At 45.4% G+C, this 26,326-nt stretch overlaps 1 protein-coding gene across 1 annotated transcript in view; it reads right to left on the bottom strand.

Annotated features, from left to right (window-relative positions):
* Positions 1-19,012, bottom strand: part of MED13 (mediator complex subunit 13) — a 59,498-nt gene extending 40,486 nt beyond the window's left edge. The window contains exons 1-3 of the mRNA XM_066563221.1: positions 17,520-19,012; positions 15,487-15,721; positions 5,460-5,628 (exon numbers count right to left, since the gene is read on the bottom strand). Coding sequence (XP_066419318.1) covers positions 5,460-5,628; positions 15,487-15,721; positions 17,520-17,585 — 470 coding nt within the window. The 5' untranslated portion in view covers positions 17,586-19,012. The remainder of the gene's footprint in view (positions 1-5,459; positions 5,629-15,486; positions 15,722-17,519) is intronic.
* Between the last annotated feature and the right edge of the window lie 7,314 nt (positions 19,013-26,326).

Genomic DNA, 26,326 nt, shown 5'->3' with positions numbered 1-26,326 from the left:
CTCTGGGTGTGTGGTGTTTTTCTCTGGTGTTTTTTCTCCCTTTTTAAGTGAACTCGTCAGACACAAGTTCTGCTTTGCCACCCACTGCAATGGCTGCATTATTTCCCAATTGCAAGGAGAAAAAAAAGCAACCATCCAAGTAATATAGCAGCTTTTAGCATTCTAGACTTTTAGCTGTCTATCAGATCCACCCACCAATTCAGGATTACTCAATTGTTTGCTTACTGCTATTTCAATTGTGCTAAAGTTTAGCAAGTTGTAATTATTCCCAAAAACTCCAAGAGATGCCCCTCACATGAACACTTGGTACTTCATTAGGAGTGTCATATTTGATTTATTTAATTTGTATCTAGAATAGTATTTAATCTGACAGCTTTCCTAATTCTATTTATTCCAGGTATACCCCAGTAATGAGGAACAGCCTCATCCAGAGGCAGTTACTGAGCAATCCAACCAGCAGGGATAGGAGAGATCAGTCTCCATCTCACACTGATGAGGGGATTTTGGAATAACACATACACAACCACATCCCTGAAAGCAGCAACAAAACAACTGCTTGGAAAGGAGAAAAGAGAATTGCATTCCTATTTGTCAAAGTTCAATTTCATGTGTAGCCATTTCAACCACATTAATGAGCTTCTGTAGTCTGCAGGTGTCCAAAACAGGTGGTGACAAATACAGAGACAATGATTATTTTTGTTTGGTTGGTTGCAGAAAAAACCTTCAGCAAAATCCTCTCTGTGTTTTTTTATTCATCTGGAAAAGTGAAATTACCCACTTAGAAATGGGCAACAAGACCCCAGCACACAGACCCTGCTTCAGGGAGCTGCTCATCCCTGGCCTGTCTAGAAACAGGAGTGGAGCCAGACTTGAAACCCTCAGAGAGTTTCCCCAGGCAGGGCAATGCTGAACTGTAACCCCAACTTCTCTTCTTTAAGTTTCGTACTAAATAATCAGTGTCTCATCCAACTACACTTCCTCCACCTTCACACTTTCAGTACCCAGCTCCAAACTCACAATCCTATCTGTAACCACTGTCAAATCCTTGTAAAAAATGTTTACTATATTCAAAGAATCTCGATGCTAAAAAAAACCTCTTAAAAATTCAATTACTAAATAGTTTAATAATCTTTAACCCTAAAGTTTATACTCATAACTACTATTCTAAAGAACCTTATTAAAAAACGTGTTTAAAAAATCCACCAATTAAAATTTAAACAATAACCCAACTCTACCCAAATAAGACAGTTCCAAGTTTATGGACTCGTTGTCAGAGATGAGGTCCCAGCCCATGCAGGGCTGTCCCTTTGCCCAGGGCTGCTGGAGCAGGGAGGGAGCAGCAGCTCAGGGCTGTGCCCCCACAGCACAGGGCACAGCTGAGGGGTTACTGCTCCCACAGCAAAAGTGCTACCAGAAGGAATAACTGAAGGAATTGTGTGCTTACTCACACAGTTTCATCATATGTAACCCAGAGCTACAGGAAAAAGTTCATTTTTACAGGAAAGTTTCATTCAACAGAGCTCAGTTTAAGGAGTTGGTTTGTTCAGGAGTCACCTTTAAAGAGTGGACACAGAACTGTCTCATTCTGGCTGCCCTGCTCATCAGCTCAGCACCACCCCGGTGCCAATATGAACATTCAGGGTTTTCCCTTTAAAATTAAAGAAGTGTACAATGACACGGACATTTTATTTTAATATAACCTTACACAAGGGAAAAAAAACCCAGCAGGTTTTTTTTCTGTTTTTTTTTTTTTGCTGGAGGAGCTGTTCTCACAGCCCAACACCTACCAGACACCCCAGGCTCCCTCCTGGCTGTGCCAGCACCAGCTATTGCTGGGAGAGCAAGGCCAGAAATTCTCCCCTTCTGGAAGCACAGGCTTTCAAACAGAACTGGGAAAAATCCAGCTGGGATCAGCCTCACATGAAAGAACCAGCTCTATTTGCACATCCTTCAGAGGGACAGAGCGGGGCCGAGGGCTGCACTCGCCCAGGCTCAGCCCAGGGGAAGGAGTCACCTCCACACCAAGGGCACTGCCTGCTCCTTTTCCAGCCAAATTCCTTGAAACTGAAGATTTCCAGCAAGAACAACCAACCTGATTGAAATCTGCAGCTGTAAAACACAGGGAACAAGGCTCTGGAGTGGCTGGCCAAGCCTCAAAGTGCAGGCTGAGATAAATTATGATCCAAAGCACTCTGGTAGCAAACTCCACATCCCCAGGATACCAAATTACCTCCAATCACACAGGCACAGGAACTCCTTCCCAGCTTTCTGAACCTTAATGCAAGGAACAGCCCCAAAGACAGCAGAGAAATGGAATGAAAGACAAAAATACAGCTTCAAAACCGATTCTTAAGATCTGTGCATCAATACTCACTAACACAAAAGGGGCTGTTGGGGGTTTGGTTTGGTTTCTAATTAAGTCAGCCACATCTACAAAAAGTTATAAACTTTGTATAGGTTTGGCTGATTAAATGGATCCTAAGGAATGAAAAATGCACAGAAGTTGTACTAAGGTTTAGTTTTTGTTAGTTTTAGAGCAGCTGTCTGGTAGGAAATGTAGCAGCACCCCAGGTGCAACATGCAGAGCTCTTTCCAGGCTGGCTGCAAGTCCCTGTGTGTGGGGTTTGCTGCAGGGTCACATTGAACCTTGGCCATGAGAGAAATGTTCCTTTTACTCAGGAGTGCTCCAGACTTGGGAGCTACAGAGGAGGCACCCACAGCACCCATGGCAGTGTTTGCTTTTCTCCCACAAGCCTGAGCTGACCCTTCTGAAGAGCCCAGCTTTGCTGGGAGCAGAGATGATCCCAATTCTAGATGTTCCTAGGAGGGATGAGCCCAATTTGCCACGAGAGCACACATCTGTTCACCATTCCCCCCTTCATTCCATAAAAGCCAGTGCTCAGAGCATCACATGGCATTGAGCTGTCTGCTAGGAAATACTGAAATTTCTCAACAATAAAATATTTTACACAGATCTGTCAAAGCTATTTACATATTTTTCCTGTAGCTCTGGGTTACATATGATGAAACTGTGTGAGTAAGCACACAATTCCTTCAGTTATTTTCATCAAGCATGCTGACATTCTGACCTTCTTCAAAAGAGAATCAGAGCCTCCAAATTAAACAAACACTGCTATTTTATTTTAAAAGCTTTCACCAGCTTTTCCAGCTGCTCTAGAGAGCTTTATAGAATTACTCCAAGAGAATCCAGGACATAACTAATGCTAGTTTTAAATGGCAATTTGGTCAACCAGTTCCTCAAAGGAGGAAAGCCCAGACTGTGCCAACACAACATTGGCCAAAATAGTTAAAAGTAAACTCTTTTCTCTTGATTTATAGCAGAAAAAATGGATGGACAAGGACACCCCAGAGAGGAAACATTTGCCCTGACCAGGGTGGAGAAAGAAATGCCTGGAACTAAAGGACAAGTTTATACATAAATTAAAACCAGCAGTTCACAACTACTAATAGAAACACACACAAACATGTGCTTCTGCTTCTTTTGCTCCAAAACAGCTTCTAAATTTCTTTCAAGTTTAAATTTATTGCAGAAGATGCCAACAATGGCCAACTCCACAGCCAACAAGCAAAGCCACTGATCTCAAAATTTCCTGCATGCAAGATTTAACACATACATAGGCACACACACAAAAAAAAAAAAAAGCCACACAAAAAATCCCATCATCTGAGCTTTAAATTACTTTGGATTTTAAAAGCTGATTTGGGAGCAGCGATTAAACTTGTTCCAGCTAACCTAGTTTTGATTCATTTCATTATTTATTGCTAGGCAACATAGACCGTGTCAAACCACGTTAGAACCATGAGAAGAAGTCCTTCCAGTTTAGATCCAAAAGTGTCTCCTCCCCCCAGCATGGAGGCCACATGGATTCTTTTACCAGCAGCATTCCCAGACACCCTCCTTGCCCTGCCCAGGAGCTGACATTGCAAACCCTCAGCATCTCCCATGGGATGCCATTGACCCAAAGCTCAGCTGGGAGCTCTCCATGATGAGTCTTTGGTGTCAGCAAGCAGAACTGGCTCCTGTCACCTGCAGGGCAGGGGCACCTTCACAAGGTCCTTTATTCAGGACCTTAAAGATAAGATATCTTCATTCAGGTCCTTCAAAAAGATACCTTCATTCAGGACCTTCAAAAATATGAGAAACCTTCATTCAGGACCTTCAAAAACATGAGAAACCTTCATTCAGGACCTTCAAAAATATGAGAAACCTTCATTCAGGACCTTCAAAAATATGAGAAACCTTCATTCAGGACCTTCAAAAATATGAGAAACCTTCATTCAGGACCTTCAAAAATATGAGAAACCTTCATTCAGGACCTTCAAAAATATGAGAAACCTTCATTCAGGACCTTCAAAAATATGAGAAACCTTCATTCAGGACCTTCAAAAATATGAGAAACCTTCATTCAGGACCTTCAAAAATATGAGAAACCTTCATTCAGGACCTTCAAAAATATGAGAAACCTTCATTCAGGACCTTCAAAAATATGAGAAACCTTCATTCAGGACCTTCAAAAATATGAGAAACCTTCATTCAGGACCTTCAAAAACATGAGAAACCTTCATTCAGGACCTTCAAAAATATGAGAAACCTTCATTCAGGACCTTCAAAAATATGAGAAACCTTCATTCAGGACCTTCAAAAATGTGAGAAACCTTCATTCAGGTCCTTCAAAAATATGAGAAACCTTCATTCAGGACCTTCAAAAATATGAGAAACCTTCATTCAGGACCTTCAAAAATATGAGAAACCTTCATTCAGGACCTTCAAAAACATGAGAAACCTTCATTCAGGACCTTCAAAAATATGAGAAACCTTCATTCAGGACCTTCAAAAATATGAGAAACCTTCATTCAGGACCTTCAAAAACGTGAGAAACCTTCATTCAGGACCTTCAAAAATGTGAGAAACCTTCATTCAGGTCCTTCAAAAATATGAGAAACCTTCATTCAGGACCTTCAAAAATATGAGAAACCTTCATTCAGGACCTTGAAAAAGGTACCTTCATTCAGGACCTTAAAAAGCATGAGGTACCTTCATTTAGGACCTTGAAAAAGGTACCTTCATTCAGGTATTTTTTTCTTCCTTTCTGGAAGACTCCACCTTCTTTCCCAACACCCATTGTCCATGGTTTGGACATGGGTACCAGAAGGAATCCTGAAGTCATGGGTACCAGCACAGAAGAGATGGGATTATTTACCATGTTTAGCTTTACTTCCTTTCATCATAAGAAAGGGGGATTATTTACCATGTTTAGCATTACTTCCTTTCATCATAAGAAACTTTTGAAGAACTCCAAGAAAGCAGCAAGATTAGAAAGGGCAGAGACCCAGGCTCCAGAATAAACCATCCCCAGGAGTCTCTCAATCAAACCCTTCTTCTAGCACAAAGAATAAACCCTCCAGCTTCTTCAAGAGGGCACACTAGAGGCTCCTACCTCTTGTTGATGGGTTTCTCATCCTTCTCGTAGGGCTTGACGAACCAGCGGCCGATGCGCACGAAGTTCCTGTTCATGAGGCACCGCTCCAGCAGGTTGTGAACGGCCTTGAAGAGCAGCGTGCGGCACTCGTAGGACAGCCCGTTCTCCCAGACCCCATCCTCCTCTTCTGCAAGGCACAGGGGAAACAGAAATCACCTTTCATTCCATCCTGTCACTGCACACACAGCACAAGAGCCTTTTCTCTCCCACAAGGGTTTCAGAGATATTCACGGCACAGCACAAAACCAAAGCCAGCCTGTGGTGTTCAGATAACTCTGCTTACTTCATGATGGAGCTGCTAAAAGTGATCAGCTGTAAAAATATCTCATCCCCCACGGGGAAAGAAGATTCAACAGTTCTTTGTACACAAAAGGAACAAGCAGCAGCAGCACGTTCTGTGTTGCAGCCTGGAAGAGCACGGTGGGATCTGTCTGTGAGGTGTTTTGGGGAGTCTGGGTTGCTCATCCTGCAGAATTGGTGACAGTTAGGCTTAAAAATAAGTTTAGCAAAGCCAGACTTAATATATCCTGGTGTCTTTGAGTAACATTGACTGAAAAGAGCCAGGAATAAAAGTCAGCAATCAACTGACCCTCAATGATCAACAATTTGTGCTAGAGATGATGAAAAATGCTCAGATTCAGAATATTGGTAAGAGCAACATGATTCTCCTCACAAGACTCAAAACTGTCAACTTTCTTTTTAATTCAACATTAAAAATGAAGATATTTAAGCAGCCTGGCCCTGCTTTCTGATGTACACAGAGAGATAAATCAGCAAGGCAATGCCCAGTTGCTACCGATGGGATTCTGAAGTCAAACACTGACATCTTCTGTGCCCACAAATCAAACACAGGCACACAATCCAACTTGCACAAGCCAAGGTGATTTGCCAAATGGAAAAGCAAGAGTTATGACAAGGAGCTGCAACTTCTTGCACCACTGTGGCTCCTGCTCAGTGTCTGAACAGGGTCTAGAGGCCCTCAGAGCACAAGCACTGGTCCAAAGAGCTGCACTGGCACTGCAGTTCCCTCACCCAGGTAAAACAGGGACATCTGGAAGTTCCTGGGTGTCTCCCAGAACATATCTGATCTCCCTCATCCCCAGCAACACTAACAGGAGGACAATAATATAATAAAGCTTGAGATACTGCCCTGAAATCCCTGGCACTCAGATCTTACCTTTATGGCTCTAATTCCTGGTATTTTGTGGTTTACATCCTCCCCTCAGGACGTGCTCCTGCTCTCCTTGGACTAACCTAGCAGAGCTACTCTTCAAATGCCATTGCCTTGTACTCCAGGTAGCAGCAGGGAGGAGAAGCTTGTCTGACACAGATAAGGAGACATTTTTACTCCAGTCTCTGCATAGGCATGGAACAATTTAGGTCAGAGGGGATCTCTGGAGGTCGCTGCTCCAAGCTCACCCAGAGCCCAGGTGAGAACAGGTTCTCCTCTGTCACAGCCCCCCTGTCACAGCCCTGTCCCTGCACAGGCCCAGGGGCTGGAGCTCAGGTCCAGCAGCACAGCCCTGAGCAGGGTCTGAGCCCAGCTCTGAGCAGGGTCCTGAGCCCAGCTCTGAGGAGGGTCCTGAGCCCAGCCCTGAGCAGGGTCCTGAGCCCAGCCCTGAGCAGGGTCCTGAGCCCAGCCCTGAGCAGGGTCCTGAGCCCAGCCCTGAGCAGGGTCCTGAGCCCAGCTCAGGTTCAGCAGCACAGCCCTGAGCAGGGTCCTGAGCCCAGCTCTGAGCAGGGTCCTGAGCCCAGCCCTGAGCAGGGTCCTGAGCCCAGCCCTGAGCAGGGTCCTGAGCCCAGCCCTGAGCAGGGTCCTGAGCCCAGCCCTGAGCAGGGTCCTGAGCCCAGCCCTGAGCAGGGTCCTGCCTGCTCCCCTCTCCCTCACAGAGAATTTTGGTTCCCCTGCTTTGCTCCGTGGTCAGAAAACCTCAGTAACACAGGCAAATCCTTGCATTTAAATCCCCCTTGGAAATAAGCCCCTTCACCTTTCTCTGGAAACCACTCACAAGCTTAAAAGGTTGCAATATTATTGACTAAAGTCTTGATATCCTCAAATTAGAGAGCATCTAGAAAACCACACACCTCAGAGTTTTAGTTAGGAGAAAACTTTACAGATGACTACAATAAACAATATTTATGACAGAGATGACAGAGAAGTGAATTTCAATACTACTGGAACCAAAACATGGTGACCATGTTTGTATTTTGGTATATTCCACACAGGGAAAAGTACATTTCCACACAAGGCCGGTATTGTGAGTAAAAGAAAGTTACTCCCAGGAACTCTGAGGGACAGAACAAGAGTAAACAGACCTGCCCCATCATTTATAAAAGAGGAGGTGTGCATCATTACAGATGAATCATTCCATGAAATAATTTTCTGGGAAAGACAAGGAAAAACAAGGAGCAGCATTTCCCAAAGCAGAGACCTCACCGCAAGCTTCCCACCCCACCACCCCGCTCCAGCGCTGGAGCGGAGCAAAAACTTGTTTTTAAAAACTGCAAAGCTACAAGATAACACAGTAACTCACTAAAGCAACATCACACACGCCTCTTGTAACAAAAAAGCAACAAAAGTCCAAAGTCAAAGGGTGTGAAGTGGCCGTGCCAAGCACAGGGGTTGCTCCCAGCTGCAGCCCTGTGGATGCCCAGGCACAGCCCGGAGCAGCACCAAAAGCAGCTCAGCAGAGCAAACATTAACTCCTGAGCTGGCTCACGTTGGACTTTAGCTGCACAATAAACTCCTCACCATTTCAAAGGTTACACACTTGGGTTTGTACACAGCTCCTGGCATATCAAGCAATCGTTCCAAGCACATCCACTGCATCCAGGAGCTTCTAGAAGATGGAATGGAAGGAGCTAATTGCAGTTTTTATGCCTAATTTTGTTTTGGCATATTACAGATTTCACAGGATTCTGGAAATCACTGGGTTGGAAGAGACCTTTAAGATCACTGAGTCCAACCCAGCCTCAACACTTCACTGAGTGCCACATCCAGGCTTGTTTTAAAGCCACGCAGGGATGGTGACTGCACCACCTCCCCAGGCAGCCACTCCAGACCTTTATCACCCTTTCTGTAAAAAAACTTTTCCCTGATATCCAGCCTAAATTTCCCTTGGTGCAGCTTGAGCCTGTCCCCTCTGGCTCTGTCAGCGCTGCCGGGTGTGGCAATGCCAAGAAGGAGCTGAAACTGCAGGGACACTGAAATAACACAGATCCTGTGTTTGGATGGTCACACAAAGGAGATGTGTCCATCCTCTGTAGCCAGGTGCTTCATTCAGGATGGATGAAGCTCCACTCAGGACCACCAAGTTCTGAGCAAGTTTCCACGCAAGGACTTGCCCCAGGATGGAATTGCTGAAAGCTCTCCTCCCTCAGGTTAGTGCAGAAGCAGGGAGCTCTCAGCTGAGTGTGTCATGTGCAGAAAGTGCAAGGTTTGAGATGGGAGGCACAATTCAAACTCCAATTTTCACTCACCACCTGCTCTGAGTGAGGAGCACCTTGCCACAGAAAGGGAAGGTAAAAGAAGCTGTCAGCTCCAGAAACCCTCCCTTCAGAACATTATTCAAATTCATGCAAAAAGCCAGCAGTAAGTGTTCTCTGACTTTCTGAAGTCTATTTAGTCATCCCCTCCCCCTGTTTTAGTGGTGGAGAGAAGCAAACATGACATCTGCTCACATCTGCCAACTATTTTTCTTCTTAACTCAAATTGTTGTTTCTCGACATGAGAAAACCCCTCCCACTTAACAGAAAACTGTACCCAGCAAACCATTCATTAAAGGAGGGGGAGAGGAAGAGGCACTTTTGTCCTCTAATCTTTCTTAAACAATAAATTCAAATCTTCAATCTGCTAATTCTAATAAACCAGAAGAAGTTGCTGACTCATTTTTCAAAAGGTGCTAAGCCACAATTTCACTTTGGACAAGTGTTATCCACAGAAGTGCTCTGGCAACCTGCAGGTTACAAGTATTTTATTTTTGATGAGTTCTCTCAGCTGTCCAAAGCACTCAGCTCTCCCCCAGCACACTGATTTTTATGTCAATCCATTAAACAATCTATACCCATATCCCACTGCTGCCTCTCTCTTTATATCACATATTAGACAGAGTTTTCCTCAAATGAAGCTAAAAATGATTAGGGAAGGAAGAATTCATGGAAACAATGGCCAGGAAAAAGCCATTTGCATACTACACATAAACAAACTTTTCCAGTCAGCACCTTCTCAATATTTCCAATTTTATTGGAGGCATCAGAACTTTTATGTTCTCCTTTCCATCCTTCCCACAGCTCACCTGAACCAGTCAAGTTCATTTTTACTAAAGTTCATTTTTACTGATTGTGCCCTTCTGTCTCTGTGATGCTCTTAAAGAAGTAAAGAAAAAATTTGGAGCACCCTCCAAATATAAAACTCTTGCAATTTTTAGTGAATTCTGAATAAGGAGTATCTTTAAATATTAAAATATAATTCATGTCAGGTTTTTAAAGCATATTGTTATTCACAGATATTTAGCTAAATTTATTAATGGAGGATTTCTAAGAAGTAATACATACATGGAGATAAATCTATATTGCAACAGATAAATGTACAAGCCTAGAAAATGACATTTTTGACAAGACTCCAGAACATGAATTTCCCTCCTTCAACACACAGGACACCAGTAAACACCAGTTCTTCCACAGGTTGAATGTTTATCACACCATTAAAAATATCTCCCTGATGCTCAATGAACTCTAAAATAAACTAGGCAAAGAAACAAAGCCTCCACTTTGGAGTACAATTCCCCCCAGTTCTTCAATTACACAATGGGGGAAAAATCCATTCTTTCCTATCAGGAGTGAGACTTTGCTTTTGGAAGCATTTCTCACCTCACGGGCTCCTTTTTTGCCTTTATGTGACTGTGCCAGTTATAAAAACACTGACACAAACCTGATTTCTACAATGAAACTTCCTATATAAACCTCAGATTCCAAGGGAAGCAAATAAACAGAGTAATGTGAAACTGCTGCTGTACACAATATTGTAATGACATGACAGAAACACTTGGAGTAGAAGTTTTCTATTTAAAACTCCAGATTTTTGAATTAAAATACTTTAAACTACCCTAAGCAAGAATTACCCAGCAAAGCTACTGAAATATTGTTTTGAGGGAGAAGTGAGAAGCAGCAGATTTTGCAGGAAAAAAAGGAAAACAACAGCATTTTAAAGCAGCAATAGAAGAAGCTGAGTAAGACAGCTGAAGTTTGGTGCTGTTAGAGGGGTGTCTGTTACCTACACTCACTGAACAGAACCTGGATCCAGGACTCTGGACACCCAAACGGTCCCAAATCCCACAGTGAGAACATTCAGCACCATTCCACGTCAGTTCTTGTGCTGCTTGGCCTTTACCAGTGTCACACACAGGGGTTTTTTGCTCTCTACCCAGCAGAATATTCTCTAAATCCCGACAATTTCAAAGCAGAGCCTTTCTGTAAGAGTGTAGCCACGGCACTTTGTAAAGATAACAAGGTAACTGCTCTCCCTCTCCATTTGTCGGGTCTTAAGTTTGGCTACAAAGCCACAAGAAAAGCTGAAAAACTTCCCAGCTAAAGGATCCAGTACCCTCCACCACCTGAGTAACTCCACGTTCGGGTAGATGTGGCAGTGGGAGTGAAATATTTCACTGCTGTGATGCACCCAGGTCGTTTTGCACGTGACATTGCACACACGACCAATGTGCCCCCGTGCCAAACCCTCACTGCCTGTGACAAAGCATTTTTCACCTGATCCACTGGTATTTCACGTGCATGGTGGTCAAGGAAAAATGGGGTGGGGGGGGAAGTTAAATCTTGGTCACCTTTGAGCTCACAGCCAGTCACAGAAGTTTGATCAAACTGCTTCAGTAATTTTTGCATAATGCCTCTCAGCAGTTTTGCTTAAGTGGCTACATCTCTAACATGGAGGACTAAAGAAATGCTGAAGCATCAATGCAGCAAGAACACTTGGAAAGCCTCTCCTGCTGCCTCAGAACACACAGATCCTGCCCAGCCAAGGGGCTGCAGCTCACCGTGCTCACAGCAGGTGCACAATGCTTGAAAAAGCATCCTTCCCCTTTTTTGTGGGGTTTTTTGGGGTATTTTTTGTAGGAGTTAAATGATCTTAGGGAGCAATTGTTATTTTAAAAAGGCATCACTGGCTGAACTCTTTTCCAAGCTGCCTTTGCCAACTCCTTGCAACTGGCAGGGTTTGCAGCCCCTTGGAATGATAACTGGCTCATCCTCTGCTTTCCATTGTCCTGGAGTAATGAGACACTCAGTGCTGACATCAGCACAACCTCACCGAATTTTTGGGGACAGGGATTGGATCTTGCACATGCATTGAAAACTACACAACACACATCAGTCTTTGCTGCCATGACTGTTGTTACCAGACAGACAAACAGCAGGATTCTCCCAAGCTCTCCTGCAGCCAGCATCATTTTTATACATTTCCCCCTCACAGAAGCATGAGCAAGATTGTTCAGCAAACAAAAACTGATTATCTTGATATATGACAGGCAACTCTTTAATTTTTAAAGTAAATTAACCAAATTTAATAGACACCAGAATGAAAAAGATACATCTCGCAGCTCACCATTTAAAAGATGCAATTTGAAGGTCAAAGCCATATAGCAGCATTCCCCTACCCCAGCATTAATCAAATTGTAACCATTTCCTTGGGACTATGTCTTGTACATAATTCATACCCCACTGTTCTCAGGTTTAAAATCATCTACTGCCAATTTAAAAGAAAATAATCCAAGAGTAGAAGTAGCCACATGAAAATAAGAAAGAACCTTTCTAATAAAATAACTGCTGATCAGAGCTGTGAGAGACCATTGCCTGCTGAAATTGGAAGAGATGTCCTACTTTAGGGTTTGAGTTGCAAGAATTACTATAATCAAGCCTCACTGTCAGAACAAAAACATAACCTTTGAGGTTGTTAGAGGCTAAAATAACATTTCACTAACTTCTGTCTGCCTCTAGCTACGTTGGGATAGAAATAGACCTCTGGTTTTTGGCTGTATGTACAGTAAGTAGGTTCCTAGGGAAAGGGAAAAAAAATAAATGATTGAGTGAAGTCAATATTCCTGATCAATCAGCATCTCTGAACAAGTCTCCTTTTGACATGCCCCGAGGCAACAACAATCCCTGACCATCAACAAGACACTTATCCAAGGCTTGCAGTGAGAACTCTGACACAGCCACGAGCAGGATTCAAACGTGACTCCAGGGCAGAGAGTGAACTTCCAGAATGTGCAGCTGAACACAGAGATAGCATTTATTTCTTCAATCTGATATGCACAAATGTACATTCACAACCTCTACATCCCCTGCTGAAGGCATCTTGGGAAGGGGACAAAAGGGCTCTGGAAAGCTGACATATTTCAAATCCCCCCGGGCTGATAACCAAGATGTGCTCCAGTCACTGAACAGCCATTGTTCACTGAAACCGCACATCACCAAAAAAGTCACAAACTGACAAAATACCAACCTCTCCTGAACAGGCAGAGCTCCAGACCAAAGGGAGCCAGAATCAAGAGTTATTAACGTGGCTATGGCAGATTTCTAACCAGGGCTCTCTCAAGGGCCACTTCTCCAGGAGAAATCTGTCCAAAGGCACTAAGGGACAAACTGCTCCCAGATTCCTCCCTGTCCCCATCCTGCAGGACAATCCTTCACCTTATCCAGCAGCAAACTTCGAAATGAGGCAGCACCTCAACCTCCAGCAGCAAACAATTTCCAATCAATTTTGCAGGTAACCAGCCTGTGCTAAGAAGTCATTTATCATTCCCATTGAAAATGTAACAAGCAGTCATTGGGAGAACAAGGCAGTGTGAATTACCAGGAGAAATTGTCCACCGATGAAAAAATCCATTAGGCTACGACAAAGGTCAGATAACATTGTTTGGGTTCAGCCATAATTCTCTCTTCTATGAGATCCACGTGAAGATTTTGTGTAACAGCAAAGAGAAAAAGTGCAGCTGTGGGCACCCCTGAGCCAGCTGCTCTGTGGTGCAGAGGAGGATCTGTACCAACCCCTGGCACCAGAGCCTCACACACACAAATTCTCTTTTCCATTCTAGGAGGACAAAACCTCTGCAGAGCCCAGGGTGTCAGACACAGCTGCAGGTGACAGCCTCAGGAGCAGCAGCATTGCACAGAACACGTGTGGAACAGCTCTGGGGAAGCACAGGCACCCACAGGTGACCCGAACCAAGAAAATACCCAAAGACATGGCTGGGAGACTCTAATCCTCCATTATCTCTCCCTTATACCCTGAGAGAGGTTAAGAGTTGGTAAGTCCCTGGGATGATACCTGCTTATCTACCTGTGCAAAAGGGGAATTCTGGACAAGCACAAACAAGGTGCTGAGCTGGGACTCCAGCTCCAAACCACTGCTGCTCTCAGATGTCCCTCTGTGATAAATCACCAGCAGACAGATTCAAGAGGTGGCAAAGAAAGTTGCTCAAACAAATGATTGTAGTGGTTAGGCAGCACAAAATGGCACTTTCCAAATGGCTTAAATTTCACTGGATTTCCCACTCTAAATGTGTTTGTCTCGATTCAATGCCACAGCCAGGAGCACACAAAACTCACACGGGTCCTTCCACACAAGCGCTGCTCTTGGCTCAGGGCAGGCCCAGGCCAAAACCACCCAGCACTGGGTCTAAGTTACATCTCAGCCACACAAAGGATGTTCCCTGCAGGTCAAAACCGAGGTTATTTATAGGTCATCATAAGGAAGTCTTAAATGCACTAAAATATCAAGCAAACTCCAGTGTAAGTGCCATTTAAAATGCAAAGTTTGTAGTTCCAGGACAGACAGGAATAGGAGCAGCAGCCCAATCTTTGAAGTCAACTATTCAAAGAAATAAACATCATTTCAGTGCGTCAATTGTTTTTCAGATCACGGCATTTTTGTATGAAAATTCCACACATTATTAAATTGTTTCAAGTCAACTTCCTCAGTGGCACTTTAAACTCCTGTTTGTTCTCCAGCTTATCCACACACACACACACACACACACACAAACACAGGCAGCACTAACAATTTCTGGTTACCAGGTCACCAAACCTTGGTCTCATTTTACACTTCAGTAATCTGAATACTGTACATTATTTGAAAGGAAATTAGAGTGATGTGTTTGTTGGGGTTTTTTTTTTTCCCCTCGAATTAGTTGAGTCTCACCTTTAGACTCACCCAGTTTAAATATCTAACTTCGTCACCTTGCTGATAAGCAGCTGGAACCATCTACGTGGGGAATTGAGCTCAACAAGCAAACATTTCCAAAGAAAGGTGCCAAATTTGAAGTACAACATTATTGAGAAATACAAATATTATCAGTCTTTCAAAAGGCTGGGTTTGAAAGCAGCTTCAGGGCACCAGGAAAAGTGGGGGAGAGGAATCATAAAAACTGAAAGTTTACAGATTTTGCATGGAAACAGCTGGTTAGTTCCTGGTGCCTCCTTCTGAGGGCTTCTCACTGATGGTGTGAATTCCAACCAAAACAACTCCAAACGGCTCAAGAGCTGCCCAGATCTCTACACTTCTTTTTACATAATAAAATGAGCTTTACTATTTGAATTTGAAAATTCTAATTGCCCAACAAAAGGGATCTTATCAAAACATGTTTAAGACATCACTCGTGAATCACAGGCACAGCTTTCAGCACAGCTTTCTCATGAAGAAGCTGCCAAAACTCATAGGCTCGTGTTTTGTTCCTTTCAAGGGAACAAGTGGGGAGCAAAACCCTTGTTTCTCAAAAATCCAGCAGTCCAAGGGGGAGAGCAGATGGTTGATCGTTGCTGCAGCAATTTGGAGAGGGTTACAGCAACAAATTCATCTTTTCTGGAGACAACACTCCACCTTGGTGCAGGTGTCAGAAAGCAGCCCCGAGCAGCAGCGAGCAAAGCACGCACAGATCCTTCCAGCAGCCAAAGGAAGGTGCCAGCAAGCCCCTACCTGAGAGATCATGATGGATCAGGTCAGCAAAGTTGGGGTCGTCCCCCCACCAGAATATCCAGAGCTCCCTGCGCCCGGGCCTCTGGTCGCGGCGCCAGACGCTGAGCACGTCGGCCTTGAGGCAGCGGCTGAAGCTGCTCAGGATGGGATCCTCCTCCGTCACCGGGAACAGGATGGGGGCAGACGTTGGGCCCTGCCACACGTAACGCTTCCATTTAATGCCAGTCAGATCAGCCTGCAGGGAGAAAAGGGCTCTCAGACTGCGGGTACATCCACAGCAAGCACGAAAGGGATCCCCCAGGGTGTAATGGAAGTGTGTTGGTTAGCTCTGGGTGCTTCAGGATCCCTGGTTGTTCCCAGTTTAATAACTGCAGTAAAGCAAGAGCTGTTTGTTTTCACTGCAGCTTGAAGGGTACACAGAGAAAAAGCAGATTTGATTTAAAGTAAAAGAGTGAAAGACGAGTGAGTAATGCTATTATTCACAGACTGACACAGTCCAATCTCCTAAACACTTGCCTTAGCAAAGAACATTTTCCTTTTTGCTTACTTATGCATACACTGCCTTTTCCATCCAAGATTACTCCACGGAAATAGGTGATACAGTAAACCACACATTCTTCCAGCCATCTACCACTTGGGAAAATTTCACAAGTTTCTCCATGGTAAAAAAATTCTGTCTCTCCCCCAGGAAATCTCTCGTCTTCACCAATTTTACCAAGAGCTATCATACTTTTCATTCCTCACACCACATTTCAATTATTTAAATCCTTATCATTCAATTATATGTTAGACCTGCAACCACGTTGATGATGATCCACTGAACCCCTTCCTAGGCAAAAATTAATTTGACTTTACACAGGGAAAGAGCTACTACTGTGTGTAACGGAAAGCAGACAATTCCTGGATTATCTCCACCACAACACCAAGTTTTAGCACTCAGTTTTTCCACTTGAGCACAGGCACCTTAAGGCAGGTAGGGGAGGCATTGCCCCGGGTTCTCTTTGGGAAGGCAGAGCCAGGCAGGCTGGCATTTGCTAAGTTACTATTTTTTGTCTTCCCAATATGACAACACACAAAAGATTACTGCAACATTTAAACCTAACATGGCAGCCTCCCTACCTTCAGCAGGAGAGCAATTTAGATGAAAGGTTGTCTGCAACAGTTGCTACTTCAGAAAGACTTTCAGATTTAAAATTGTGCTATTAATCTGGAGCTGCAGGCCTGATGCAGGCTGCAGACACAGTCAGGCCGTCCAGATTCCCCTCCATCCAAAAATATGAGTGCCACAGATTGGCACAGGATTGTTGTAACAATCTCTAGGATCATAAATATCAGGCAGACAGCTAAGATTAGCTCATTTGCATTAAAAGCTGATGAAACAGCTCAGCACAGACACCAAAAAATTGCATCACAGTCCAGTTATATCGAATTTACTCTTGGAGCTACCGAAATTCAACAACACGAACCATTTGATATTTGGGTTAAAAAAAGACTACAAAATGGTGCACATCAAAACACAAGACAGGCAGGGCATCACCAAAATCAACCCTCCACAATAAAAACAAGCAGGGAAAGGGATCCGTCTAAAAGCGAGGAAGAAGGGGAGGATTTGCCTGGGATGTCACGAGTGAGGAGGGAAAAGAGAAAGTTCCCCGAGATGTGGGGCCGGGAGCAGCAGCAGCAGCAGCAGCTCCCCATCCCTGCGAGAAACAGCAGGCTCAGAGGCAGGGATAGGGGAGAAAGGAGGAAAAGTTGGAAGGCACGGAAAGGGAAGGAAAAGGCGAGTTCCAGGGAGGCTGCTATCCAGGAAGAAAGCGGAGGGAGGGGCGAGGCGAGACAGACAGCGATGGAGGGGAACCAGAGGGGCATGGGAGAGTTGGCTGCTCCAGGCAGGGCCTACTCCGAGGGCTCATCCAGCAGAAGCTCTGCTAAAAATGGCTGCTTTGCTTCCACTGCCCCTTCCCCCTCCCCCGGAGCTCCCGGCCCTTCCCTCGGTGGCCCCGGGCGTGTGCGAGCCGGGGGCCGACACTCACCAGGCAGAAGAGGTTGGAATGGCAATCCTCCAGGCTGGCCCCGTTCGGCACGAAGCAGGAACTCATCCTCACAGCCACAACCCACACGCCATTATCCCACAGCCTCCGACAAGAAAGAAAGAGACAGACAGAGAGAGAGAGAGAGAGAGAGGGAGAGAGGGAGAGAGAGAGAGAGGGAGAGACAGACAGCGAGAGGGAAAGGGGGAGGGGGGCTCTGCACACGCACAAATAATAATACAATTAAATAAGGGATTTACAGACACACGCACGCGAAATAGTGGCAGGGGGAATAACCCGCGAGGAGAGACAGAGAGGTGTGGGAGGGGGGGGGGGGAAATATTTTTAAAAAAATAAAATAAAAAAAATTAAAGAGGAACTCAGAACGTTTTCTCGTCTTCTGGAGCTCAATCGGGGGTGTAAAGCCGCCGTGGAAGGGGAGAACAGAAAGAGGGAGGTGGTAAGTAATCCAACGACGGGAGATTAAGATCAAAATCCTCCCTGTTCCTCTTGTCTTCTCGTTCGCATAAGGAGGGGAGGGAGAGGAGGTAAGGTGAAGGGGTAATTGATCCAACAAGAGAATAAAAATGGGGTAATTAATCCAGGGGGCTAGGGGTAAAAATCAGTTGACATCCCTCCTTCCTCTCTTCTCAGATGCCAAGCAAGAGAAGCAGGAAAAATAAATAATCCAGCGGGGGCAATTAATCCAGAACCCCCCCTCCTCTTCCTCCTGTTCCTTTAGTCATCAGATGAGAAAGGGGCAAATTGTGGAATGACTGGGAAGGATTGGCCGTGGGAGAGAGAAAAATCCAGGCTCGTCTCTTCGGAGTCCGAGGGCAACAGGGTGTGGGGGGGTCAGATTCTTCTCCCCTGCTCCAAAAAATATTCCAAATAAATTAAAATGTAAAATCATAAAAACAAACTTCAGGGGCCAGAAGCAAGGCCGGTCTGAAGAATTCGTAAAGGCAGAGCAAGAAAAATTTCCTGGGGTGTACCCCAAAAAAACATCTGCGGGGGCAGGGGAGGGGGGAAGGTATTCCTTGAGAGAGAAAGGCCGCAAAAGTCTCCTTAGCAGCCCAGCGGGGGATTAAATTCCCGTGTGGAAACCCCCCCTCCCCAAAACGAAATACTCTTCGCAGCGAGGGCGAAACCAAAATATCCTCCGTTGGGTAAAAATTCCTTCCGTGGGGAAAGGAGGGAGGGGGAGAAGGGTGGAAGGAGGAAATTGCGGGTGACCCTCGAAGTCTCTTCGGGGAAGGATGGAGGAGTCTCCGGGAGGCCGATCCCCAGCCTTTTCGGGGGAGGAGGACGCGGTAAATCGCAGAGTGTCTTCGGGGAGCCTGGTCCTCCCCAGCTGTCCTCGGGGGCCGGGGGACCCCGCAAAGTCTCTTCGGGGGGAGCGCGGAGCCCTCACCGCGGGCAGGGGGACGCGACCCCCGCCAGAGCCCGGGGCGCGGGGTGGGCGGCGAGGCGGGGAGGGACCAGCTCAGCTGCGAGGCCGGTCCTTTAAAAATAAAGGGAAAAAAAAAAAAAAAGAAAACAAAAAACAAAAAAACCCCAACAAAACAGGGGAAGAAAAAAAAAGGCGCGAGCGGGGGGGGATATAAAAAACGATCGTCTTCGGCCGGAGCGGTCTGTGCCGGGGGGGCGGGGGAGCCCCGAGACCGCTCGCTCTCCTCAGGTGCGGGTCCCCGCGGGGGCGGTGGGCGGAGGGCCCCCTCCCCGAGGCTCCTGGGCAGGGCGGGGAGGCGGCGGCCGAGCCCCGGGCTCTGCTCAGCCCGAAGGGGTCGGAGCCCCGCAATTCCCGGCGCCGCCGACACACAGGGACGCGGCGGCCGCCGCCGCTGCTGCCGCTGGCGGAGTCGGTGCCGCGAAGCCCCCGCCGGCGCGTCGCCTCCCCTCAGCGGTGCCTCTGTCGGCGGCTGCCCGGCCGCGGCATCCTGTGGCGGCGGGAGCCTCAGCGCGGGTCCCCCATGGCCGGAGCGGGAGCGGATCCGGCTCCCGGGTAATTCCGAGACCCTTTTTCTTTAATGGCGGCCACAGGGACGGCGGTCGGGGCCCCCCTGCCGCGCTCCCATTGGCCGCCGCGCCGTCACGTGGGCTCGCACCGCCATGGCCGCCGGCGCCGCTGGGGGAAGGCGGGTGCGGCGGCGGCGCGCGGCCGCCAGGGGCGTCCGGGGCGCTGCGGAGCCCCCGCCTTGCTCGTTGGGGCGGCGCCATCTAGCGGCTGCGGCCGGCGGCGGCGGCAGGTGGCACCGCGGGTTCGAGTCCCGCTCCCGGCCGGGGCCCGCGGGCCCCGGGATGGTGGGGACGGGTTGGGCTGGAAGGAGCGCGGTGGGGCGGCCCGGAGCGCTGTGGGACAGCCCGGAGCACAGGATTGTGTCTGGGATATTGCCATGAGGGAGCCTCCGCAAGCTCTCTGGGTAACGGGCTCCAGTGCTCCTTGGACAAGTTCTTCTCCATGTTCAGGTGGAGCTCCCTGGGCATCAGTTCGTGCCCGTGGTGCCATGTCCTGGGGGTTGGCAGCACGCAGCAGAGCCTGGCGCATCTTTTGGCAGCCCTATTTCGATATTTACACATGGGCTCACCCTTCCCTTATCCCTGCCGGGGCTCCTGTCCATTCCAGGGCTGATCCTGGTGTGGGCCATAAAGGCGGGACTCAGTGGTCCCTGTGGAAATCCTGGGATTCTGTGCCCAGCCCAGGGCACCTCCGGTCAGCCCGGGCCAAAGTCCGGGCACAGAGTGTCCCCCAGCACAGGAACACTCGCCCTGGCTCCCCTGCCACAGCTCCCACCCCTTGGCAGAGCATTCCCGAGATCCACGCCGGCGCTTTGCACCACGGAGCAAATTCCAGAGTGAGGATCTCGGAGCCTTTTTGAAAAGATAGGCACGAATTGTGAAAGCTGACTTTAATATTTAATGCAAGCATTAATGCTCTCCCTAGTCCCACAGACAGCCTCTGTGCCAAAGCAGAGCCCAACTCCAAAGCCCAGTTTTTTCCATGCCCAGATCCATATTGTGCAGCTCAAGAGGATGAAGTAGGTGGCTTCTCTGTTACTACATGCACAGATTTGCAGAAGGACTGTGAGATTATTCAGAATTAAGATGCTACAGTGACAGTGAAAGCTATTTTTAAGAGATGTTTGGAAAGTGTATGCATCTTACTAATCCTCTCATATTACACATTAATTTTCTAGGCAATGCCTCGCATGTAAAACGGAAAATTTTAAATTACTATATGCAGAATTTTTACTGCAGTGTTCAAGTGAAAATACAAACCAGTGTAAAGCACCTAATGTAAAAGAAATCCCTGAATGTCTCAGCTAACCTGACATTCACATTAAAATATGATATGTTCATGCAACAGCAGCACGTTGATCACAACTATGCAACACGATGATGTTTCAAAGGCCCTGCAAATTATTTCAGGACTCCTGAACAAGACGAGCGACAACCTTCTGCAAATGTCTTGATAGAGTAGGAGGAAAGAAGGACACTCTATAAATAAACTTATCATATAAGTTAAAAAAAAGAAGTGGAGCTAGATATATTCACCAAGAGAAACTTTGAAGATTTACTCACACTGAGCCTATTTTTGTACGCCAGTGTAGGCAAGCAAGATTCTTCTTTTCATCTAAATAGAAGCAGAGTATTTTTAAACGCAGGAGATTCATTCCCTCGGTGCTCATCGAAACACGGCAGCTGGGGCCGGAGCCGGGCTGCGGGGGGAGGGCTCCGGGGGAAGCAAACCCCTTTCCAAGGGGAACAGATGGTTTTCCCCGGGCTGGCTGCAGCCCAGGGCCGGCAGGAGCATTCCTGGGTGCCCAGGGCCAGCCCCGGCCCCTCGGAAGTGCCAGCGCCACCCTGATGTCCCTGGGGAGAGGTTCTCAAGTCACTCCTGCCCACGGAGAAATGCAGGGATGTGAAGGACATCGGGGAAAGCGGGATTCGGCGTTAAGCACATCAGAGCTGGTTTGGGTTTGTCACTGAGAGCAAAGAGAATCCCTTGGTAAAAGGGATTTGATAGGTTTGGATATCCAGGACAATGGTTCTTGCAAGTCTGGATTGATTTCAGGATAATTTTCCCATTTCTGTTCCCTCAAAGAGCACAGCTCAGTGTCTGGAGGAGAGGATTAGTGTCTAACACTGGCTTTGGTGTGGCTGCACCTCCCAGTTCTGAGGACCCCAGCTCACTTCTCTACACAAAGCATTTGGGGATCTGCTTCATCAGCCCTGACACATCCATCACAATAAATCCTTCTGTAGGATCCCAGCACAAGTGCAGAACATCCAATAAACCTAAACCCAGGATAAGGAGCTGATAAAATATCCACAAAAGAGGGAAGAAAACTAACACATCAACTGGGGAATTTTGAACTCAAACTCCTCCTGGCTCAGAACCTTGCAGCTTTCCCAATTCCATGTCCAGCACCTCAGAGCAGCAAGACACAATGGAGAGCAATCGCATCCATGGCCGGTGAATTCTGCACCTGAGACACTGCTTGCCCTTGGTACTCTTTGGGAAATAAAACCCCCTGCAAAACAGAGAGGAGGTAGATTAAAAAAGAATGGAGGAAAAAAATGCTGTTGAAAATGTGCTTTGTTTTGTAGATAGGTTCTTATAGAGTTCTCATCTCTGCAACTTCCAGAAGTGCATTAAGCTGCATAATTAGCATCTGTCACATGAAGCTTTTTCCTTCCCTCTTCCTCTCCCTAGAGGGAACCTGCATAAAGAAATTTTAATATAAATTTTAGTATCTACTCTGCACAGTGCAAACGTATTAGGAAAGCTACAGGCAAGTCAGTTTGTGCTCAGTCTAAGGCTTATCTTTGTGTAATAGAAACTTTACCAGGTTTTTTTAAATGTTGCTGATCCAATTTAAAAATTAACCAGTCTCTTGGAAAGACACCAGGGCTGGGGGAGAGATGGTCCCCATTGCATCAGATTTAAACCAGTGGAATTGTCAGGAACTGGGCAGTTAAAGCCAATCCTGGAATTAAATCCCTACAACCTCACATGGAAACATCCAGCCAAAGGGAGTAAGGGATGGGTGATTTCCTCTTCTAGTCAAAAGCATTTATTTTGAAAGGAATATTTATATTTTTAAAACATCTAAACAAAGTAGGAGTTCCTGTTGCTTTTTCCCTCACATCAAGAGATATTCCACTGCTGAATGTAAAAGTCAGTGCATTACAGCATCTCCTGGTGAATCTCTGCAGGCAAAAGAAGATGCTGCCTTTTGGAAATAAAGATTAAATAGCAATAAATGCAGCTTAACAATAGCAACATGACAAACAACTCTATTATCCAGCCTCTGATTTCCATTCAGACTCTCTTCTAATTTTTTGAAGTATTTCTTTTCTACTTAATTATTCCAAGAAAATTGAGATTATAGGACTGAACATACTGCCAACAACCTGAGGTATGGAGAGCAGAGTGAGTGCTTAAACTTCAGCTACAGAGGTGGTAATTATTGTAATTGGTGCATGTGAAGCAAATATATCAAGTAGTGTAGAGTTCAAACTCGTGCCAGTCAGTCTCCAGTTGGCACCAACGTTTCTGTCAGGAGGATACAGAGGTCTCAGCAGGACTTATTACTGGCAACTGTTCAACAGTTCTCTTCTCCAAATGGTTTCAAGGGGATTTGGGTGGGAAGAAAGATAATTTTTAACAAATTAAACTACCTACAAATGGCGAGCTGCCCAGAGCCACCTAGTCTGCCTTAGTCACTACTACCAAACCATTTTAAAAAAGAAGCTTAAAAATATCACTGCTGGCAAAATTGCTTTAACAACTGGCTTTAACAACTTAATCAGATCCCTGCAAAATTACCCAAACACGTGCAGTGCACCATGCTACAAGTGAGTGTAAAATATGTCCAGAGTAAAAGGCAGAGCAGAACCTTCACTCAATGTGTGTGTCTCAGAAAACAACCTCGAGCTACCAGAATCCAAATATCCCTATAAGGACACATCCTATAGCTAAAAAAAATTAAAATCAGTTTTTAATTGAAATTTAGAAAGATTAGGAGGAATGGTTATTTCCCATTAGCATCTATCTCCCAGCATTTGGAAGGTGTAAACCAGAGCTCAGCTTTGCACTCTGAGCTCTCCCAGGAGCCTCTGCCCTGTGCCAGATTGATGTCCAGCTGCTTTGTTTAGACCTTGCTAAAATGCCTTTTTCAAATGGTGGATTTGTCATTTCTAGCAGAGGTCTCCAAGAGAAGATTGGAGTTTAATGCACAGCAATAAAAAGAGGAATATGAGAATTCTTGCTCTCTTTAGTGTCAGCTTTGGTTAAGACATATGAATGCACATGAATAGTCTTGTCAGAATCTCTGGGGCTACTGACATTCAAGATCTAACATATTATTACTTCTGACCAGAGCATTAGCTGCTGTGCAGGAAGGAGAAGGGAAAGAGGAGAAAGGGAAAAAGATAGGACCACTCCCTAATCAGACAGAAATTGTTATGGGTTTCTCTGGCTGGAAATCTCTGAACAGAACTTTTCTGCTGTGAAAATACAATGCTCACATTCTCCAACCTGATTGTAGAGCCTCTTTAAAATCTGCAGCAGGAAAAACAAAACCCAGCATCTTTTAATGCCTGATCTTGCTCATTTTACTCATGGAAAGGATCCTAATTGACCTATAAATAATGACTGTACAACCAAGTATCACATCCTTGTAAAGGATATGTGCTAAGGAAGGCTTGAGCATTTTAAGCTGCTGACTCTATTTTTTACCATTCCTTTGAATCACTATTTTCAGATACAAATTAGCTAAATAATTCAGTTAAAATAAGGTAATTTTCATTCCAATCTCAGCATATATCAAATCTGGATACCACTACAACGGAAAGATTTGTTCACCAGATGCAAAAATCTTCCAATGTCCTCCTGGCTGAATGAAAACGTATTTCAGATATTTTTAGTTGTTATTGTTCATCATTCATTTCTAAAGAAATTGAAAATATTCAGATATTGGTTTAATCAGTATATTTGTGCTCTGAAATTTGAGCTGAAGGAGTGCAACCAAAGGCAACACCCTGCCTTTTGTGACTGAAACCACCTTCAGAATCCATTCAGAAGCTCCAGCACATCAGACAAAGGCCTGGATTTGTTTGGAGCAATAAATGATAAGAGACCTTTACATATTTGAAGTGCAACAGATGGTCCTCCAAGGAGAACATAATGACTGGCAGACAGCACTTCGTTAGAGGGGCTTGGAATGTCTTCAGCAATTACACAGGCAGTGTTTTGGGGGGAAGCCCTGTCATCTCTGTGATTCTTCCCATGGAAATTGCTGTGATTTCCTTGCTGAGATGCTAAAAAATGGTATCTTCTAAAATCCAGGCAGGGAACTGGAAAAGGAAGCACCTTTGGCCCTCCCAAGGCTGCTCAAGATGAGGCTCCACCTGAGAAGAGAGATGGGAGTAGAGAAAAAATTAAATCAGCATGAACAGGAAAGAACTTTGGGCACATAACTGTAAAACTGTTAATCCATGGCCAAGCCTTCCATGGAATTCAGGAGAAAAGCCAAGGTTTAGCACAAGGTCCAGCAGACTTAGAGAAAGTGGGAAGTCTACAGGTACAACAGGCAGAATATCAAGGGGAAAACACCCAAAATACCTAAATTACTGAATAAGAACCCTTTTTTGGGGGAAATTGGTGATTTTTGAGAAGCCCTCCTCCACATGAAACACTGTGGCTGCAGTTCTTTGGGGCAGAGGAAAGGGAGTTTTTTGAGGCTGTCCATTCTTTCCATTTTCACAGACAAGCTATTCCACAAGCCAGCAATTAATGACTACAATCTCAAAGAAAGAGCAATAAAATGCTGATTTTCCACTGCAGATGTAGCTTAGAACAGTTTAACTTCCATCTCCCCCATCCCCGTAATTCCAGGATTCATCTGTTCTGTTCTAAAACCTTCCCCACCAAACCCACTTGGAGTAAAATGTTCTGTGGCAACACAACCACAACAAAAAACGTGTCCTTTCCCAATGTAACTTCAATGTTGATGGAATCATAACTGCATTACTCCCTCTCCAATTAGCAGCAGCATTCTTTATGTTTGCTTACGAAGCGTGAACCGTTCGCTTGTCACTACAAAGCCCTTCTGTGGAGGACTTAAAAATACAGCCCCAGCAATTAAAATGACAACAACAGAGGTGCACTGGTCACATCATGACACAAAATATCCAGCTGTTTCTTTCCAGCAGAAGGACATGAAATATTATAAGGAAATGTTGACAGGCTACGTAACGCTGCTGGATATTCTGGGGGAAATATGGATTTCCAAGAAAGGAGGAGACTGGTGTGGAACTATGTCTAAGCTCACAGATTGATTTTTTCCACATGATCAGGATTGTCATTCATGCTTTTTATCTGTACAAATTTCCCTTTTTTCTTTGCTGGAATTAGGGATACTTTATTCTGTGAGAAATTCTCTACAACTAAGAAAAATTTGAGGGGGGTGTCCTCAAAAATAAGGTAAAAAGTGATCTGATAGAGTTAGATCTAGAAAATCAGATTTTGAACTTACTTAATTTGGTTGTGTTAAAACATTCTAAGAGTTTATTAGGACCATAAGTCTCATTATAACAAACAGAACATCTTTTATAATCACATCTGTCTGCTGCTGGTTCCTGCCTATTCTGCTTCCCAATCAATCAGATGGGAAGTTGTTTGTAATACATGTGGGGAATTTAAAAAATAATTTAGAATATATATTTAAATAATAAGAAAGGCTGAAAATGAAATGTTTCAGGTTAGTTTTTCCCAGTTAGCATTATAGGAGATAGATTTAGAG

This window comes from Molothrus aeneus, chromosome 20 (genome assembly GCF_037042795.1).
Source record: "Molothrus aeneus isolate 106 chromosome 20, BPBGC_Maene_1.0, whole genome shotgun sequence".
Taxonomy (NCBI): Eukaryota; Metazoa; Chordata; class Aves; order Passeriformes; family Icteridae; genus Molothrus; species Molothrus aeneus.
This window is presented reverse-complemented; position numbering and strand designations above follow the sequence as displayed.